The following is a 21,223-nucleotide window of genomic DNA, read 5'->3' as shown; positions in this document are numbered from 1 at the left end:
CCAACATCCTCAAAGAAATGTACTGTTCTTGTTGCTATTATGACAGGCTTAGTTTCTTCTCCCTTTTTGTAGATGGCACTCAAAAAATTCACTAACATATGTTAAACATATTGGCTAAGAAAAATGAAGAATTTACTAATCTGGTAACTTGCATATCATCATTACTATTATGATTATTAATATTAACGGACAGGGTAAGAAGGATTTACTGTTATTCAGCTAGCAGAACTCTTCCCTCTTGATCACTTTATTGGAGGATGACATACATGAAAAACATACTGCTTAATTTGAATTCATAGGAAGTTTATAGTATGATTAAACTGAGAGATAACTTATAGGTAAAATTTGACATTAGAAACAAATCAGACTATTATTCTTTATGATGTGAAGATTCTCTTATAATGATCCACCAAGAGCAAGTGGTTTCATAGACTCCAAGTTAACCTTTTTCGGATAAAGACATCAAATTTTAGCTTTGATGCTAAGTAACTACTCAGGTTTATACATATACTTTGAGAGACAGAGTCCCCACACTTTTGTCAGAAATAAAAACTACTACACTGTCTACTTATCTTGAAAAATAAGCAGAAATATACTTATTGACACAATGCAGATATAATACAGTGATCTAAAAGCAACCTAACAAGACTGAAGATGACTGGATACTCTTGATTATTTAGTGCATGGAGTGTAAAGTTAAACGCACAATGTGGAGGCCCTCCCTCTGTGTCACAAGGTTCAGAATGGACCCCTTGCTTTCAAAACTCCCTGAAAAGTAGCAGTAAGGGCCATAGATGTAGCTAGATCTTTTCCTAGGCCCAGACTTGATCAAAAGTATTTTTTATGGAATTATCTGTGCATAATCAAATATATGATCCTATCAAACCTAATAAAAACTAAAACACTCTATTAGTCATCTACTCAGAAACTGTATTATCAAGGCATCTTGATATCAAGACATACCTCTATAGAGGTATAACCCTGCAATGTATTACTTACTACTCAAGAGAAAGACTGCCACGCTCCCTAATTATGGGATGATTGATGCATAGGAACAGGTTACTTTTTAGGTGCGAGATCAATTGTTTCTCAGCTGGTGAATCAGGTGTCTGCTATCAGTTTATTCAGCTCTACTTTGCTTGAGACAAATTTGTGGTTATTGTTATTACTGTTGCTTATTGTTTTCCTGTGCCAGGGTGGGTTTGAAGGAAGCTGAGGGAAGAGGAGGGGCATGCCAGGAAAAGCACACTGTCACAATCACATAGCTTCTCTGTTGGCTTTAGCTTGGTTTCCATGATGAACTCATATAGTTTGAAATGAGAAAGCATGTTCATCACAGAATTAGAAGAAGTGTCAAAGTGAGCCCAACCCCTCTAAAAAGAACTCTACTTGGTTGGAATTTCTTTTTTTTTTTTTTTTTTTTTTTTTTTTTTTTTTTTTTGTCATTTGTTTCTTTTTATTGACTGGAGATGTAGGATCTGTGGTAGGTTCAAATAAAGACTGTGCTGCTCTAAATAAAAAAAAAAAAAAGACATAGGGTTGCATTAGAGATATTTATTTTTTTCCATCTGACTCTCATCATCTCTTCTTTATAGAGAACATCCATCAGTAATCTACTGTTCATCCAGTTTCCCATTTTCCTCTGATAGTGACAAATAGAAATGAGTATAGCCTGTACCAGTTAAGGAGATGTATTATTGGCTGCCATCCACTTATTGATGACATGGAAATCCATTGCCTTTCGCCACCCCCTTCTAATGACATCCTGTAAAATATTGTCAAATTGGAGCCTGTGAGATTGCCTAGTAAAGTATGAGAACACCAGTGAAGAGAAGCACTTACCCCTTGCAACAGTCTTTGCTCTCTCAGGTTCCAGTGTCAAGTGGATTTTTCTTCTTTTCACAACATAAGTCAGCAGCATTTTTCAGTCATTTCCATTGCACTGGTGCAAGGATGTGAAACCACACATCACTGTTATGTTTTGGGAAATAGGTTGAAGAACTGCTCAGGTGGCAGCATTCAAGGTAGGTATTGGGTGAAGTGACCCAGGCTGATTTACCAGTTCATTCTGTAGAACAGATTTTCTGGTGGAGTTTTATTGCTGAGCCATTTAGCTTCCTCACAGCATTTCACTCCATTTAAACATCCATGTTTGAAGCAGAGCCAAGCTCCCAAATGAACCTTGTCAGTTACCTAATGTTAATGTTCAAGAAAATGAAATAAAGATTCTTACTCTTGTATGCCTGGTTTGTTAAATGACTCAGTCTGCTTACACTAAGAAAAAAATCCTGTTTTTAAACATGACATAGAACAGACTAAGCTTGTATTGTTGGTTTTTTTGTTTGTTTTGTTTTTGTCTCTTCCCTGTAGTCTCTTCTTAATGAGTTTAATTTGATTCAGTAAGAAGAAAACATTTGAGTGGCTGGATAATTTCATATTTGTTTTTACAAGTATGATGAAGAAGGTGTTATTTATTGTTTTCCTCAAACCTCTGAGAATATCTAATCACTATTGGATAATCCATAAACATAACATTTTTTCTTCATTTATGCATATCTTTTCCTAATCAATCCCCCACTCAGGAAGTATGAAATCTAAGCTTAGCTTTGCCACTTACAGCAATTCCCTGTGCCATTTCTACATTGTTTATTTGACTTAGTTTATAAATTGATCCACTGCATATGTGAATAGAACTAGAGGTAGTATGACCTTATGTAGTACTTAAAATGTTGGGATCATTAGCAGTTAAGATAACTAGGCATTAAAGGGAGTATAAAAATAGTTTTATGTATTCACAAAGAAAATATATATATTTATTGATGTATTTCTATATTGGTAAACATTATAAGTAGCTATTTGCTTTTATGTATATAAATTGCATGGATGTTCCCTATATACTAAAGTGCATTCAATGCTCTCATTGTTTACTTGCTGTAGCTGATAAAAATAGTGCAGCAGATTCTTAGTGCAGGACTGTTTTTTTCTGTCAGAAATTCTATGTTCATTACTATTACCTCAGTTTCTGGGCATTTTGTTTACTAGAGGTAACATAATTTATTTGTATAAATTGTATCATTTAACATTCTACTCTCACCTATTTTTTCTGCCTGGGAGAGGCCTGTGGGAGGTTAATCTTAGCCCTTCTACTCCTGGGGGCCAGAACAAGTATGTTCTCTGTCCCTGTGCAACAGCATATTTCACTTATTAATTGTTGTGCTGTCTGTTTTCTCTGGGAACTGTGAAGACTTGAGATGCTGATGTACTTTGAGAAAGAGAAAACAATCGTGGTTATTCCTGTAAGATTGCCAGGCTGGTAGGAATGTCCCTATAACCTTAGCTTACGTTTTGTTATATGTTGTTGTTTCAGGTTCAATGGATCCAAAGGACTTTCTGAGGGAAGCACAAATAATGAAGAACTTGAGGCATCCAAAGCTTATACAACTTTATGCTGTTTGCACTTTGGAGGACCCAATTTATATTGTTACAGAGCTGATGAAATATGGAAGTCTTATAGAATACCTTCAAAGTAAGCATATAGCTATAAACTCATTTCAAGGGGTGTCATGGCTTTCAGTTTGGTAAACAAGCTGATATGAAAGATGGAAGTACAACACTTGATTTAATATGAAAAACTGCATTATTTGCTATATTTGAGGATGAGAAAAGAGGAAGAGGTTTATGAATTTTTGACGTGTCAAAGTATTGGAGAAGTAGGATAGAATGGCATTCAAAGTTTGATTCTTACCATCTGAGACATTTTTTCACCAGTTTTACAAATAGATAGGAACATGCATCGACAAATAAAAAAAAAAAAAAAAAAAAAAAAAAAAAAAAGCATGGAAAGAGAGAGGTCATCATACTTGACACAAAATGGAGGCATTTCCACAAACTGTACTTAACATCTTTGAAATCTATGATCAAGCAGGGTTAGTCTTTCATTGTGAGTTTGTTCCTAACTTATGTTATCGAGTGCTTTATCAAGAGCACTTCAGTGTGCTCTTCTGAAGGCAAATAATAATCAAAAATGAAGTTTTACGACCTGGAACAGACTAACACATTGATTGCTCTTTAAGTTCACCCCAACTACTGAGAAATGCCTGATTTCAGTGCTGTTATTCATTTTAATTTACCAGATGACTGAATGTTAAACATCTCTAAAGCTGTGATGATCTTGTGAAAAGAGATCTTCAAGACCTTGATAAATTTCTTAGCCTCTAGCCCATAGGGCAAAGGCTTAAGACACTATTTGAGGTAACACACTCCTTCCCCCATCCTCTCTGTGGAAGAGTTTCTTGAGTATGGCTCAGACCACAGACAATTACAGCTAAAGAAATCTCTAGTAGAGGGACAGTCTCTTTAGGAATTAAGCAGAGAGGGGCTGAAAGGAACTTGGGCCAGATTATCTGAAGGTCTGTGTACAATAGTAAATACTAATAGTCAGAGGCTGTGAGGAACAAATTTCCATCCGTATCATATTTGGTGCCCTTATGTACAGATTGCTGCTTATCTGACTGAAAGAGCCTGGCACATCAGAAAGTGATTGCTGTCTGTGAAAATATTTATTGCATGGGTGAAATAACCCTGAGAAAGCCAGGATAAATCACAGCTAACACAGGTGAAAATTGGTCTCTCTTACACAGAGCACAATATCTTTAGGATACATTAGCTCTGCAGCATATGTGTAAATTAGTTGCCAGCATATGAATAGCAGCTGCCTTGCTGTAGGCAGTGAATGTACACAGCCTGATTTGTACACTAATTCCTGCAATCTTGCACCAGAGACTATTGAAAATCAGTTGGTCTCCAAGCATTTGTTAAGATAACCGTAAAGATGACCAGTACAAACCTGGTGATGTTTCTCCATTTCTGATGTCCTATGCACCAGGTGATAAACAGAATTGAGAGGCAGGGGAAGAAATTCAGTTGTTTTACTAGGTCAGAGAACCAATTGTCATCAGTGAGAGTAATAAGAAAGCAGGTTTGAAACCTGAGTAAAGCTCTCTGTCTGGAAGTGATCCACATTGGTTGGAGGTCAGTGCATTGCTCCTGAGAAGCATTCTTAAAGAATCAGGAAAAATTTCCAAAAGGCTGCTGTTTCTATGTAGTCCATGGGTAAAAAAAAGTCACAGAGAGGGAAAGAAAAAGAGGAAACGTGTTTATCAATTCTGACAGACCTGTTTGTTTTTTTTCTTTGTGTATTTTTTGTATTTTTTTTTATTTTATTTTTTATTTTATTTTTTTCTGGCAAAGACACTGTCTTGAAATTTGGTGAATTATTACCAGTGAATTGCTCTCAACTGGGCAGACAGTTATGCATTTATATGTTTACTGCCAGGATTCTGTAAATGAGAATATTTACCTGTCTTTCCTAAATGATGTACTGTGACTTTTTATAATGTGGTACAGACCCTGAGCTGCCCTTGATATTTTCTCTCATAAAATTTTCATAAATGAGGGATATCTGTGTCAAAAATATTAGTAGGAAAGGGCACAGAAATGCTATGTTTTCTTTATAGGAGAAGGAGTAAGCCATGAGAAAGTTTTATAAATTCACAAGTAGCACTTGATTTTGGATGTGAAAGTTATACTAACTTTGTGTTTCTTTTTGTTGTTATAGCTTTTCCTTCTTTGAAACACTTAAAAAAAAAACGCATCCTAAAGCACATGTATACTTAGATCAATGCAGCATTAAACTCTTCCAACCTTCTCTGAATCTCGCAGATGGAGACTGGCTCTAGTCTGGGAACTTCTGTAGCAATACTCCCATAGTGAGGGCAGCAGAGCACCTGTGATTTCTTTCACTCAATTGGCACATCTGCTAAAGGCTTCTGCAGGCACCCACCTGGTTTTGGATCCCAAAAAGGACCCAAAAGAAGGTCCTCTTTCAGCAATAATTCCACATACAAAACTGGATCTTGTCTCTGTTCTTTCATGTGGTGCACGTATGTCCTGGAGGGGAAAAAAAAAATGAACACAAAGAGAATTTAGCAGACTCCTGTTCTGCACTGAAGGAGCTCATTAAACATGTGTTGTTCTTTCTGCCATGACATTCCTCTGCTCTCTGTATTGGAGCAAACTTGAGGCAGGCCAGCCTGGAGCATTGGCAGAGCAAGAATGAATCTGTAGTCAGATCTGTCCTTGTCTTAGTCTGCATTCACCAGGAGGTAGTCTGCAGTCTGAGCAAATGAAGGAACTTGTATAAACTAGTTTCCAAAACCCATGTACTCATGCAGGTACTGGTACATCTTTAGTTATTTTCTGATTAAATACAACTTAAGATTCATGTGTGGATTTACCTTTGTCCAGTGAGATTAAAAAAAAAGGAAAAAGATGTTTGTCAGTTCTCGGAACTGCAAAACAGCAGAGTGCTTTATTATTCTGTGTCCTGATAATATATTTTCTTGATGGTTAAGACATAGGTCTTTACAGAGCCTGATTTTTCTCTCTCTCTTCTAAAGGTTAAAGCAGCATATGTGTGAGAGAAGAATTTTTGAGTCAACAGTAAAAGTAAATAATCTCAGTGGTAGATTATAATGACAATGAGTTTAGACTCAAAAAGGAAGGAGGACAATACACAAAGAGATCAAATAAAGCCATTCAAAATTCATTCCTCTTACCTATTTATCTTAGAACATTCAGGTGAGCAGGAAATTCAAGACCTGGAGGTCATGAAATAGATTAGTAAACAATGGTATTTCACACTCTTCATAAGGAGTGATTGGAAGGTTAGGTCAGATAAAACGCCAGAACTGGAGGAAGCTATGCAAACCAATACAAAGACAGTTTTACTGTGAGTCAATTCAAAATACCAGGTATAAATGTTTTATTTCTTTAACACTGAAGCGGTAAGGAAAAGTCACCATACTCAGTGAAAAATGAGAACTGCCAAAATGCATAGCAGCAACCACTAAGATTTTTGTTGTTACTGTTCAGATTCTGAAAGAGAAAGTTGAAGCTATTCTGAGTATTGCTGCAGAAATAGGCACTCATGTTTCATTGGTCCAGAGTTTGGGTTTGGGTGTCAGTGATGCCTCAAGAAAACATTGATTTTGCTTAGCTAGATTTCCCTGGGGGTACAAATTATTTGTTATGATGAGTTCACCTGTTCTCAAAATGCCACAAAAGCCCTGGTCTTAAGTTTTAAATTAAATCCAGTGACACCTTTTTGTTACCTGTCTTACTATTTATGGCTGCCATTTTTCCTGTCCTATAGACTCTTTCTTCATTTGTGGAAACAAGTTTTTCTGCTCAAAGTTCTTTTACTACTTTGTTTGAACAGCCAACCTTTGATTGCAAATCTCTATTTCTGGGTCTTGCTGATTTTGCAGTAGTGGAATGGCATGCACATTGCTTCAGAAAGTTCTACCAGAGAAACAGGCAGCTTGAAAGCAGCCAGAAGAGTCCTAGTGTTGAGTAGCAGCAACAATGATAACAGCATGAAGCACTTAAGTGGACTGGAAAGTGAAAATGAGAGTTACACTTGACAGCAGATGGTGTATTTGCTAGTGAAAGTCATTGGAGAACATTTCAGAAGGGCTATTTTCACTCTGTAGTCAGCTTTGGCTACACCCAGTGTGTACTGGCATTAACTCATACTTGCATTTTGGGATGGGTTGGGCACTTTTCAGAAAGACAGACATCTGCATTGCCATCAGCAGATATGAGATATATATATATATATATATATATATATATATATATATATATATTTTTTTTTTTCTTTGTCACCAGCTTCTTATAAGCCTAGAATAACCAATTATTTGGTATCTACTCTTTCAGGCAAGGTAGGACAGTTCTTGTCACTATCATGAAACTAGCTGTATGACTCACTTAGCTATTCGATAATATCTGTCATGGTTTTATTGTACTGCACAGTTGTCTTGATTTGTACTGACTATTTGAACCTGTAATGTTGTTAATATCTGAATACCACAAATGTTATATTTTTCTATCTCTTTTAAAACAGATGATGCAGGCTCCCACATCTCCCTGCCACATCAAATAGACATGGCTGCTCAGGTGGCTTCTGGCATGGCTTATCTTGAATCTCAGAACTATATCCATCGAGATTTGGCAGCCAGGAATGTTCTTGTTGGTGAACACAGTGTTTACAAAGTGGCAGATTTTGGACTTGCAAGAGTTTTTAAGGTGCGTCATGAGAGGGTAAATTGACTCCACCTCTGGAGGAAAGTTAGAAGGGGTCAACTAAGGGATATACAGTAGCTTCTAAATAACTGGGTTGAGGCGAAAAGCATGTGCAGCGAGAAAAGTTTTTCTAATGTGTTCCCTTGTATCTTCTACTTGCATTATTCCATGCAAAGTTAGAAGCCAACTTGTGCCATTCTGTCAATCTGAAGCTGGACTCCTGGTATGTGTCTCCCAGCCACCCAGGAAGGAATGTGGCAGGCCATACCCTTTATACACAACACTAGTGTCCGGCACATGGAGAGAGACTGTAGGAATTATACTCCTGAGCCTGTAAGAGAAGACATATAAAAATATATTTACAGCTATTTTCTCTGTTTTTAGTTCCCCACTGCCTTCAAGATACTTGGGAGTGCAAGTAGCAATCATAAATGGATCTTATTCCTCTGCACAACTAACTGTGAAGCCCATAAAGTGTCTCAGACATTTAAATCTGATGCAGTTTTAAGTTCTTTCCCATTCAGCTCTTTTTTTTTTTTTTTTTTCCTCTTTATGCTTTCGCAATGTGGAATACCAAATAAAGCTGAGGAGGATCATCTCAGCAAAGAGCTGTGGGGTAAAAATGAGATTTTCGACTTCTGAAAATGATTTGAGTTGGGAAGACTTGATTTGCAGTATTTTATGGATTTCAATATGTAGTCCATATTTTTTGAAGTCTTATTATTGCATTTATTGATTTATGCTCTTCCACTGAGAAGCAAAAGTAGATAAAAAAGCCTTCTGCTTCTAATTTGCTTTTTTGTTTTGTTTTGTTTTTTGCCATTCAATCAGCAGAAATTTAATTTCCTATTTATTACATTTGGAACTGTAAAATAATTTCTTGACAAGAGTATCAAGGGACTTTGAAAGTGCTTTTGCTTAATCTTTTTTCCATTTGTGTATAAAATCAAATTATACATTTTTAACATGAAAAAAAATACATATTTCTAAATGAAAATTGCTGACTATATGTAATATTTTACAGTGGTTGATATTTCTTGTTGGAATTGAACTTCACTAAAATACTCAGTCATAGAGTCACATTGGCAAACTTAGGAATAGTATGTCATTTAAGTCAAAATGCCAAGTGTATTGGTACATAGACACAACAACCATTTGTTCAGTGCTTTCTATTATTGGAGCTGAAAAAGACACCCTATATTAGAGAACCAAAACCCAATCCCCCAAATTAGTTTATACATTTGCCTGAATTTGTATGTGAAAAACTTGACAGAGACTTGAATGTGGCAGATGTGCATTAAATTGCATTTAAAAATTAAGAAGAGGATAAGTGTTCAGAGTCTAGGTGTCCATGCTATAAAACTTTATGCAAATGATTCTATTATCAAGTAAAATTAACTCACATTTACAAGCAAATAGTTTTCCTTTTTCTATCTGTATTTTCTCTTCATTTTGCATGAATTAATTGCTGTCATTGTAAGCTAATGCTAATTTGAATCACTCAGAGATTGTTCTTTGGTCCTGAAACCTGTTTAAGTGATTGTTATCAAAGATAATAGCCCTTCAACACTGAAATAAATCAAAGAACAAAGGTTCCGAAATTCATTAGCTCTTGCTCTTCCCTTCTCTCTTTACTGATGACAGACACAGAGACATTTGGTCTCTAGTGTCAGCAAGATCCATCCATTGCCACTTCTGACAGACTTCTGAAATCTTGCATGCCAGATCCAGAACTCACTGTAGCGGGTTATAATTAATCACAAACCACTCCAGTGCTGTGTTCTTGCTTGAAATGATAAATGCTTTAGAAAGACCTCCAATGAACAATAGCATTTCTAAACTGTAAGGCCCAATTCAACGAAAGACTTCCGTAAGTCCATGCTTTAATACCATGAAAGGCAAACATTTGGTAAGTTTAAGCATGAGCTCAGCTTGGACAGATGCTTTAGTGCTTTGCTCCTAAATCAAGTTTCTTTGTTTCACCCATGACAGGTAGAAAATGAAAACATATATGAAGCTAGGCCTGAAACAAAACTCCCAGTGAAGTGGACAGCCCCTGAAGCAATCCGCTATAGCAAATTCAGTGTTAAGTCAGATGTATGGTCGTTTGGAATACTTGTCTTTGAAATAATCACGTATGGGAAGATGCCATATGCTGGTAAGTATTTTTCACCTACAGAATAAATTTCTAGTTGCTGTCTTAGTTTAAGAATGACATAAAAAAATAAATGCTTGTACTACAATTGTGTTGAGCGGTTTGAATCTTTCCATAAATATGGAAAATTAGCTGATCAGATGAGGCTCATTCATTGGCAGACCTGGCTACCCCAGGCTTCTTGGAAACTTCTCAAAGGCTGTAATTAGGAGCCATTCAAGCTTCCTCTCGATTGAGTCAACCTGCATTTCACAGACACAGAAGCCAATTGCTTATTTTCATCCAGCAACTCATCAAAAATGCTGTAATGTGGAAAAGGGAAGGTCTTTTTGCTCCCACCTACTTGCACCCTTGCTTTTCTTCTTCTTCTGTGAGCATCACTTGAAAGAATAGACTGTCACAGGCAAAATACTGCACAGGTACTTCAGGAAAAAGCCATCAAAAAATGAATCAGGGTAATTTTCCTCCCTTCCATTATATTTGACTATTGCAGTAGAATTTTTTTTGTGAAGAAATGAATCAGAAGATCTAGGGATAAAATTTCACCAAACACAAAAGTAGATTTAATGGTGTGGGAGCAATCAATTTGCCTAGCATTCTGAGGAGTGCTCAAGGAACAGTGGTTGCAGTAACACTAGAGATTAGTGAAGTGATTGACTGACAAATTTTGTGCTAGTGAGAACACAAGGACAAGATTGAAGCAAAAAAAAAGTTATGCTGCATCTTAAGAGACCTATAAGCTGATACTTTCAGCATATCATCATCATAGTATCATAGTATCATAGTATCGTGCGAGTTGGAAGGGACCTTAGAGATCATCGAGTCCAACTCCCGGGTTTCGAGCCCCCTGTGTAGCGAAGTGGCACTTCTACCCCTGCGCCACAGGGGGGATTCGAACCCGGGCCCTCCGGTGTCGCAAGCAGCAGCTTAAACCACTGCGCCACTGGGGGCACATATATATATACTACATATATATATACTACATTTCATGGACTCCCACAGTGATATTTGGCATAAAAGAGTTGATTTTGCCTTTTGATTCCCACCCTCACCTCCTGGGAAGGCATGTTGGAAAAACAAACAAACAACAAACAACCACAAACCCAAACCCTCAAATCCTCAACTCATTCTCATATAAATTGTGTATGCACACATACATTTAAACAAATTAGTACATTATAGATAACACCATGATTCTCAGCATTGTCTGAAAGTATGTTTAGCAAAACACACAAAATACGCCATGTCAAAGGCATAGTTTGCCTTTACCTTCACAGTAGAAATAGTTATTTGCTTTCTTGATATTCCTTTCTGGAGTTTGTCCTTGGTGATCTGTTAAGAGATGAGGTTACGTTGAACCATGGTGGAAATGGGTAATGTACAAAGGAAATATAATTCAGAGATTTAAGAATAAGAAGTAAAGATTACATAGCTGAGGATTTAGTATAAAGAGTAGAAAATTAAAAGTGAATGCGACAATAGACTTAGTACAAAAAAGGGTATAGCAAAGAGAAGGGAATTGCTTCTTCTCCATGACCTACGTTTGCCACAGGATAACAGCAGCGCAGGAAAATTAGGACTGATGTTATTGAAAACTTTCCAAATGTGAGGAAAATTCAAAAGCAGGACAGAATTTTTTTTTGCGGAGGTTTTGGAGCTTCTGAAAACAGAGGGATTCATCTTTAACTTAAATTAAATAGGTGTCAAAATAATTCAGGCAAAAACTGATAGTAGAGCAGAAGCCTCTCACTCAGACAAATCCATTTGAAATGCCTCCTCACATGGGTATTGGCAGTTAGAGATAAAGGGCCTGGAATGTGATGGATGTACTTTTAAACTGCAGTTTTGGCAACTCCAGTGATTTCTGTGGCTTTTTACTGTTCCACAGAACCTGCCTGCTCCCAACTCTGCCCTTAGAGGTCCTGCAGGTGGGGAATGCAATCTGTTGTCATGTCTCAGTGGGAGACAGGGACACACAGGTAATCTGATTAATTCTTTCTGCCTTGAAATGTTGGCAGGTATGTCAGGACACCAGGTGATCCAGATGCTGGATAAGGGATACAGACTCCCTCAGCCTGAGACCTGCCCAAAGGCACTCTATGAACTGATGCTGAAGTGCTGGAGTACGGAACCCAGTGAGAGGCCCACATTTGAGGCCTTGTACTGCCAGCTGGAGGACTACTTTGACAATGACTCCTATATGGACAGCCATGCCGCCATCAAATGAACCCCAAGGCAGGAACTGAGGAGATAATGTAAGTGAATATGACCAAAAGGAAATCAGCTTAACCCCAGATGGGGAACTGGATGTGAAGATAAGGAGAACTTGGACATTTTCACACCTGTACTGGCATATGAAGACACTTCATGATTTCACTGGTGGCAAATGTTTTGCAAGGCTAAGCATCAGGAAGCAGAAAGGGCGGGGGCTTCTAAAATATAAACAACTTTCTATTTATTTTTTAAATACCAGCTCACAAGAATGAATAAATGAAATAAGTCTGGTTTAACAAAACCATAGCAATTTATAATTTCCTCGTTGGAATAATTACATATTTTCCGTTTCTTAGATTTTTGATCCCTACTAGTTCATCCTTGCGGAGAAATTTGATTACTCTGCACAGCAGGATCTGTGCTTTGAAAGTTCTCTTATACTAAAAAAATATAGAAATTTCATGACTGTGATGATGTTGAAATCTAGATTAGTTGTCTTGCTTAGACTTGAAGTATTCATTCTTTTGCTGTATCAGAAAATAAAAGAGATGTTTGTGGGAGGAGAAAGGAATTATTTTCATGTTTGGATGTGAATAGTGATTTTCACTAGTTTGTATTACGTCCTTCTTTAACAACAATAAACAATTATTAGTAGATTCCTGAAGCAGTTTGTTTTAAATGTTAGCATTTGAGTTACTAGCATCTACTGAAGTGTAAGGTCTTTTTTTTTTCTGGTTATAAGTCTGGGAATGTAGGAGAAAAACTTATTTGAAGTTTAAACCATGACTGCCTTAGCATTTCAGAGTAACCCTTCACCTATATAAGCATTCCTCTCCAACAGGACAAGGTCCACGGCACATCTAGGTATTTTGCAGACAAACTTGCAGTCCATGCTTCCATCTTCTCCAGATATAAGTTTAATGTAGGAGATTTAAATAATTGATGATCTATTTTATTCTGTTCCATGGGGAAATAGGACCCAGATGTTTCTGCAAGCAGTCTTTACAGCTGTAGATTTCAGAAGGTTTTTTTTCTTTCAGATTTTCTAATTAACTTCATTATCAGTTGTGATAAAATTTACTATCACTGTGGCATTTTTATGTTCTCAATTGTGAGGTTTAGAGAACCAAGTTTCAATTATTTACTTATGATTCATCAGTTAATTATTTAACAACATAATCCAGGAATTAAGAGCTATGCAGTGTTAACATACTTAGAGCTCAGTACAAGCGTGTTACCATTTTTCCTCTAATATCAAGAAAGAGTACAAATAAAAGATTCATTACTTTGAAGCTGTATGTCTTTTATTACCTCTTTTCTTTATCATCTCTTTTCTTCATGTTATACTTCAGATATATTCATCTCAGTTCCTTGCTTCTAATTTTTAATTTCCTTTTCCTCTCCTCTACTTTTGTAGGACAGAACTGCTTTTTTGTTTGTTTGTTTTCCTTACCACACACATCTCTTATGTACTTTCTATCCAGAATACTTATCCTTATTTGTTTTCCTCTGTCATTCTTACACTTGTAGAATCTCTAGTGTTGTCTGTTCACCTCCATTTCTGTTCAGAATGTTTCTCTTAGTATCTCTTTGCATACTAATTACATTTGTAAAGAATTCATCAGTAATTAATTAGCTGTCCCAACATTCATATGATTTTGGAAAGTCATTGCCACTCTGAAACAAGAAGTGAAATGGCTTTGCCAAATCCATCCTGATAAGAATTGGCATGGCATTATCTGAGAGAGACACAGGGAAAGTCTTGTGTAGTAATAACATCCCTATTTGTTTCTAGACTTATTTTAACTATTGGCTCCTGGCCCAAGCACGATATTATTTGTGATATCAGATTTCCATCAGTCCTTGTTTCTCTCTTCTAGCCAGGAGCTGTGTTTAGCCCCATTACAATATGAGGTTAGCAAATCCCACAGGAAAGTTTTGTATAGTAAAAGCAGGAACACAGTTATTCAGAAAGACCTATGCATCAAACTTGCAGTCTTGATGTACAAGCTCTATCTTTTTTTCAGACTGGGAACATTAAGAATATTGCAAATAAAACTAAAGTTTTCCCAATTAAAACAAAAAATCTGGTAAAAGAAATATAAACGTTGAAATGGCCAGGAGAGTGCATTCCAGAGGAGTCTTTCTTTTTTCTTTTTCCAAAGGTGATTTGTCAGGAAACAAGCAAACTGCGGCCATCAGAGGGAAAAAGTAAAGTGTTCAGAATTCCGAATTTTATCAACTTGTCAGGATGCTCTGTGCTGGCTTCTGTCCTCAGGTGGAGGTAAAAAGGATCTTGTAGCAGTGCTAGCTGAAAGCAGGAGGTAGATTCACTTTGATGAGTCTCGTTATAGATATCACATCAAATAAATTCATTTGTTTTCAGCACTGAAGCAATATTTGGCCCCTCCCATTTGACATACTGTAGGTATATATACCTCACTGGTGTTGCCAGCAACCAGCTAAATCTTTTTTTCTTAGCCAAAAAGGAAATCAGGGAAAGGCAGGAAGACACGTAAGTGATGAGACCAGAATGTTAATTTTTCTCCACTAAGTTGTCCTGCAAGAGTGTGGTGAGTGGTAGAGCTGCTTTGCTGCCCTTGACCAGTAGGTGAGGCATAACTAATAATCACAGATGCTGCTATGAAAACCAGTAATTTGCCATTCTGGTTTCAATCTGTGCATTTGCTTCCTTGTTTTGCCTGACCCTAAAGCCAGCCCTTGTTGCACCAGGAAAATGCTGCCTCACTAATTTGAGGTTTAATTTTTTCACCTCCTTTTTTTTCCCTGGGCAGACAGAGGAAAGAGGGGGAGGAAAATCATCAATGCAGTGGAATCATCAAAGTGCTGGAAATAAAGACTAATGTGGAAAATTAAACATTCCTTTTCTCAGCTCTGTCTCTACATGGGTCTGCAGTCACATGGATCCATTACCAGGAAAGACAGGAGGCCAAGGGTGGTGAACCTTCATAGAGTTCGATTTGCTTACAGGCAATGTAACAAGCAAAACTTTTCCAAGTTCAGTCCAATTTACAATCATTTTGTTAATACAACAGATTACAATTATAGTCAGAAGTCTTTTCTATGACTTGATTTAAATTAAACATCAAGGTTATCATTTCCAGTTACAGTGCACAGGAAGATAGATTTAACTTATTTCATTTTGAAGTCTTTTATTTTCAAGGTTCTGCCAGAGTCTCCTATTGCACTTGTTTTTACCTGATGGATCATGGAGGGAAAATAATGGATTCAGTTATGAGAAACAGTAATAGATTTTTTTTGAGCTGACATAAATTCCTATGTTTAGATAGCATAAAAGGATCAGAAAGAGATAAGCTGAAGTTTCTTCAATAGACTGGTTCTTGAGAAATTCACTTCACATAAATTGTACTGAGACATCTTTATGTAATGTTTTATTTATGTAATTCAGTTATTCTTTGAGAACTAGATCATTTTATGTAGTCTTACAAAAGATAACTTAAAAATTTCCAACCAAAAAGGAAGAATATATATTTTTTTAAATGCTCACTTTTTCAAGAAGTTATGGAGCACTGCAATTGCATTTTGATCTCTTAAAGACTTTTTGGTTTTTAATTCTGACTCCTATTGGAGAATGCTTTCTTGCCTTATTTGTATTCTGGAACATACACAGACATAAAAAAAAAAAAAGAAAACAAACAAACAACCACAATAGAGCAAAAGGAAACCTTCCATCACTCATATCTCATACTTACCCCCTGAATGCTTTGACTACAAACAGCAATTTTCTTTGTGTGGATTTGTAACTTATGAAAGGAAATGGACAATCAGAGTTCAAGATTTCACTGTGGTGCAGGCTCAATAAGCTATCTGTGCATCAAAATGGAGCCTGACTCAAATCATTTAAATGATTTCCTCCTTATTCTTTTCTGTGTGCAACTATTTTACTCATTTAAAGTGGTGTAGACTGCTCTCCACCTAGTGTTCTCATGGCCACTGCAATTCATTTTTCAGCTATTTGTAGTGTATGGATCTTGCAGCAGGTAAAAATGCTGCACAACTTTTCTCTGGTAAATCTCTAAGAAAGCTGTGTTGGCTCCTGTTCTGTCGCTTAATATCTTGGATGGTGTGTTCTTCAGCATGTGACTGACTTCTGCCTCAGTTACTTGCCACAGATTTTGCTCAGAAGGACTCTGTATACATTTGAATGTTATGCTGAGCTGTGAAGAAGACTTCCATTCTATCCATGATTACTATTAGCAGATACATGTAACCTGTTTTTCAGTTTCAGGCCTTTCAGGAATGACAAACAAACAAACAAATGAAGATATAAATATGAGAAATGACATAGGTAAGCAAGCTGGGGAAATCAGTGAAAAGTACTTAGGCATTTTAACCTTCATAACCACATTGTATGGAACAATTCATTCATTTGTAAAGTTGTAGATAACACTAAAATACATAGTTGAAGAATTCAGCATTCTATGAATTCTAGACAATTTCTGTACCTACATATCACTATATCTGAAGAACTTTATAAAAATTGTGTGTTGCTTCCCATCAGTATTTTCAAAGAAGTAAATTCTATTCAAATCAGGCAGATATATGAGAAGAGAGGTGAATAGCAACATATTTGTTTCTTTACACAGAGATCCCCCGTTGCACCCTCCTGCTAGTTCTTTATCAGTGCTATTGCAGGAGGATTGGAACTCATACAGAGTAAAATGACTTCCTACTTATGCTAAGAATGAGAATTTTTCTTTTATTTTCTGAAGTAAAAAAAAAAAAAAAAAAAAAAAAAGAAAAGGAAAAAGAAAAAGAAAAGAAATTAGAAGATAAGCCCTGAATATTTTTCTCAAAACTACCTTTCAAGACTAACAATAAAACCAATCAACAAAATCAACCAACCAAAAAGAAATAAAGAAAGAAAAGAGAGAGAGAGAGAGAGGAGGAGGAAATAAGAAAGAACAAAGAAAAAGAAAAAAGAAATGAAGGAAGTTTATTGTTCTTTTACAATCATCCATATGTTCTGAAAATAGATGGGAAAACTGTTTCAGAGCAAAGTTGCTGCTGAATTTAGACTCCTCAGATAAGCTGTTTGTATTTCTTACACTATCAAAGAAAAGAAAACTATTGCATTGTATTCTTTTCTCTAATTACTTGGGTATAAGTATTTGAATATGTTGATTGGATTTCTGTTTTTTGATGTGCTATAGAATCCAAATGTATATACTTAGAAATACCAAAACATTCTCATTCTAATTTACTGTCTCTCTGTGTATCTGGATGTATATCTCTGCTTAGATTCATAGTAAGATTTTTGTCATTGGTTTTGTATGTTTTTCCACATAGTTTTTTGCTGTGTTTTTTTTTCTTAACATTTTAAAAATTTTACTCACATGTTTTTACACTACAATTAATTTTCTCTTCCAGACAACAAAACCTGTTTGTATTCCAAAGTACTCTTTTACTCAGTCAATAATTAAAAATGACCAGCAATGGAATGCAATGCATTCAGCTTTTTCATTCCACTAAACAGCTTCTTGGAAACAAATATCCATCAATTCTATGCTATTACCAGAATATCAGTTCCACATTGCTCTCAGAAACCAGATGAAAAACTTAACTTTCAAGTTCTTCTAGAAATGGATTATCTTGCAGCAAGGTCAAAAGTTTCAAAAATTCCACAGGTGCTATTACCTATGCATCTCTTATGGAGTCAGCTACATCATGCAGCATTGCAACAGGGGCTATTAGCCACTGCTATACTAGCTTTGGACTGTAACATTCCTTATGTGATTATAGGTTCTGTAGAGTATGAAAATTTTCCTTATAAATTTACCTTACAAAAACTTGATTTGTTCAGTAGTCCTGAACTTTGAACTGATGTGAGAGATAATCCCACATCATGCACCTGGTTGCCCTGCAGCCAGTTTCCCCAAGTGTTTTTTTTTTTTTTAACGGATTTAAGTTTTATGGATTTTTTGCATGATGTCATATCATATGGGATATCCCTTTGGCTCTGTGCAGCACTGCTCAGCAACAACTAAAACACTGGTGTGTAACTGACTTTGGTTTTCTCCTACAGCCAAAACATAGCATCACAACAGACACTATGAAGAAAATCAACTCTGCCCCAGCTGAAATCAGTACAAGCCACATGCTCTCAAAGTCATCAGTGTTGCTGGAAGCCACACTATTATCTTACCATCTGGATATTAACAGTCTTCTCGTTGTCCCACCATCAGGATTGCCTGTCTTCTTAACGAGTTTTTGTCCATACTCTAATTTCCACAAGACTTCAGGTTGGCCATGGAAAGCTATTCTCTGATTTTTTTTTTTGTTGTCCTGACACACACTATAAAATAAAATAGGATAATAAGCCACACTGATACCGTAGTTGACAGACTGCCTTCTGTTGATGAGAAATGGCTGAATAAAAGTCTTTGTTATCCTTAAAACTATAAGCAATTAAAATTACTAGTCTGATTTATATCATACTGGAGTTCAGAATGAAAGAGAAATCATGAGAGTAGTTAAATTTCAAAACTTACAGAAGTCTCTGAAAACAGAACTTGAGCTTGGCTTTGTAGGAAAGGGTGGTGGGAAAAGAAATACCTTGATTCAGTAGCATGAGAACAAAACTGAGATGGAACTTTGTTACTCTTGGAGGCCTTTAAGAAAAACACTGATTGTACTTAACCCTACAGAAGCATGCAGTGTTGACAGTTCAACTTTTAAATAATGTATTGTTTGTAGACAGTGGATATGTGTACAAATACCCCATCCAGCAGAGTAGGTGTAGCCAAATAGGCAGTATAAGAGAAAAGCTGGAAGTATTTCTGTATCAAGCTCATCTCTCATTGTGCTTGTACTATAGTTCTGAACAGCCTAATAATGCTATAGATTGCTACACTGGGCCAGTGATGGGATGAAACAAATTGAAGATGATCTCATAGCATGATTTTTGATATCCCGGCCTGGCATCACAGTTATATGTGCTCATGTCATTACATGTCTGACTCCTGAAAACACTTACAAAATTCACTTCACTTGCATGAAATGTAGCTGCAATTTTCCTCTAATAAGTAGGCACAGTAGACAAGAGGAAGGATGCTTGCTAATTCCTATCTCATACAGTGATTAAAGATTTATCTACATTGTGGTTTCTGGAGGCTTGATAAGTTCATATCACAACTTCTTACAATCCCCAAAGCTATAAAATCATTTTGTGAAGTTTTTCTTATTTATCCCTGAGATAAGAGATGTGGCTCCAGCAATCAATTATGACATGAAATGATTAAGGGCAGAGATAAAACATGCAGAGTATTAGAGAATAACCATAAGTTAATTCTTTAATTCATCATAAAGTTAAATTATGAGTTATAATGAGATAGTATACAAGATTTATTCCAAGAAACCCACCTCACACTTTCAAAACTACAAACTCCTTTGGCTGTTTGACTACATTTCCTTCTGTAGTGAAGAAGATAGCAGCACTGGTAAAAATGTTATGAAAGGATTTTTCAGAGTTTTGGTGAATGAGATCAGCAAGCTGTAGGTAACACAGTGAGCACAAGGCAGAGTTGGAGAGGAAACCACAAATCTCCTGGCAACTAATAGGTTATGTTCACCAATTTATTTCTAATATGACAAACCAGAAGCCACAGAATAATCAACATTTTCATGCCTATACTTCTTAGGAAGTGTCAATGAGAACCTCATTCCTCTGGAATATAATCCTAAAAAGCTAAGTCCTGCTGGCTCATCTTCTCTGCTTGCAGAAGGCAGCCCTGCAGAAATGGAGGGCAGCAGCAGGACACTCACCATGAACCTGGGTGCTTGAAGTAAAGCACACACAGCACTTGCCAGCATAGTCCTCAATACCTGCTTGGAACCAGGGAGTAGCAGGCTGGTGGCATCAGGATGCTGATGGGGGAACCTGGCTGCCATCAGCTATCTGCTGCCAGGGGCTGTTGCTGGGGAGCTTCCAGCCAGACCTCTGCTTCTGAGTCTCCCCTCTGCCCAATACTCATGTTCTGTGTTAAAGAAGGGAGACTGCAGCAGTCCTGTAGCCTTCATGGACTATATTTATTATTGATTTATCTATTTATCTGTCATCTATCTATCTATCTATCTATCTATCTATCTATCTATCTATCTATCTATCTATCTATCTATTTTCATTTGCTTCAGCAAAGCCGTAAATTATTTGAATTAGAGAACAGCTTGTGAGGCAATATAAGATCCTGGCTGTTCAACTCTGGCAAGGTCAAATTGTTCTTTTGCCCCATATTTCACCCAAATATATTTCAGTCACTCTGCTAAACACAATATTGGCAAGCAGTTCCTTGCTCAGCCTGGCTGTGATCCTTTCAGCTGTTGATGGAAAGCCAGACTGTTCACAGACTTCTATTCAGTCCTTAGCATTTTTGAGAGAATTTCCCTTACCATCTTTCCAAAGAGGGGAGTGGGTGCAGAGGCAGATACCTACTAGCATTTGCTTATTTGATTCCTCCTTCTTCTCCTTAGTGAAAGCTTACTGGAGCTCAAAAAAGAAAGTAGAGCAGAAACACACCAATATCAATTATTCAAGGCTACTACTGTTTCTAGGCAGAGGCCAGGAAGAGTCTGCCTATAAAAGATTAACATGACATTTTTGAATTGTGACAGGTGGGCTGGGAGAAGAAAGCTAAAGAATGAGCAGAACACTCTTCCAACAAAACAGAA

At 36.6% G+C, this 21,223-nt stretch overlaps 1 protein-coding gene across 1 annotated transcript in view; it reads left to right on the top strand.

Moving 5' to 3' along the window:
• The window catches only part of FRK (fyn related Src family tyrosine kinase), a 39,479-nt gene extending 26,952 nt beyond the window's left edge, over positions 1 to 12,527 (top strand). The window contains exons 6-9 of the mRNA XM_072331888.1: positions 3,368 to 3,526; positions 7,967 to 8,148; positions 10,138 to 10,303; positions 12,319 to 12,527. Of these exons, the coding sequence (XP_072187989.1) occupies positions 3,368 to 3,526; positions 7,967 to 8,148; positions 10,138 to 10,303; positions 12,319 to 12,527 (716 nt within the window). The remainder of the gene's footprint in view (positions 1 to 3,367; positions 3,527 to 7,966; positions 8,149 to 10,137; positions 10,304 to 12,318) is intronic.
• Positions 12,528 to 21,223: the final 8,696 nt, after the last annotated feature.

Source organism: Excalfactoria chinensis, chromosome 3 (assembly GCF_039878825.1).
Source record: "Excalfactoria chinensis isolate bCotChi1 chromosome 3, bCotChi1.hap2, whole genome shotgun sequence".
Classification (NCBI taxonomy): domain Eukaryota; kingdom Metazoa; phylum Chordata; class Aves; order Galliformes; family Phasianidae; genus Excalfactoria; species Excalfactoria chinensis.
This window is presented reverse-complemented; position numbering and strand designations above follow the sequence as displayed.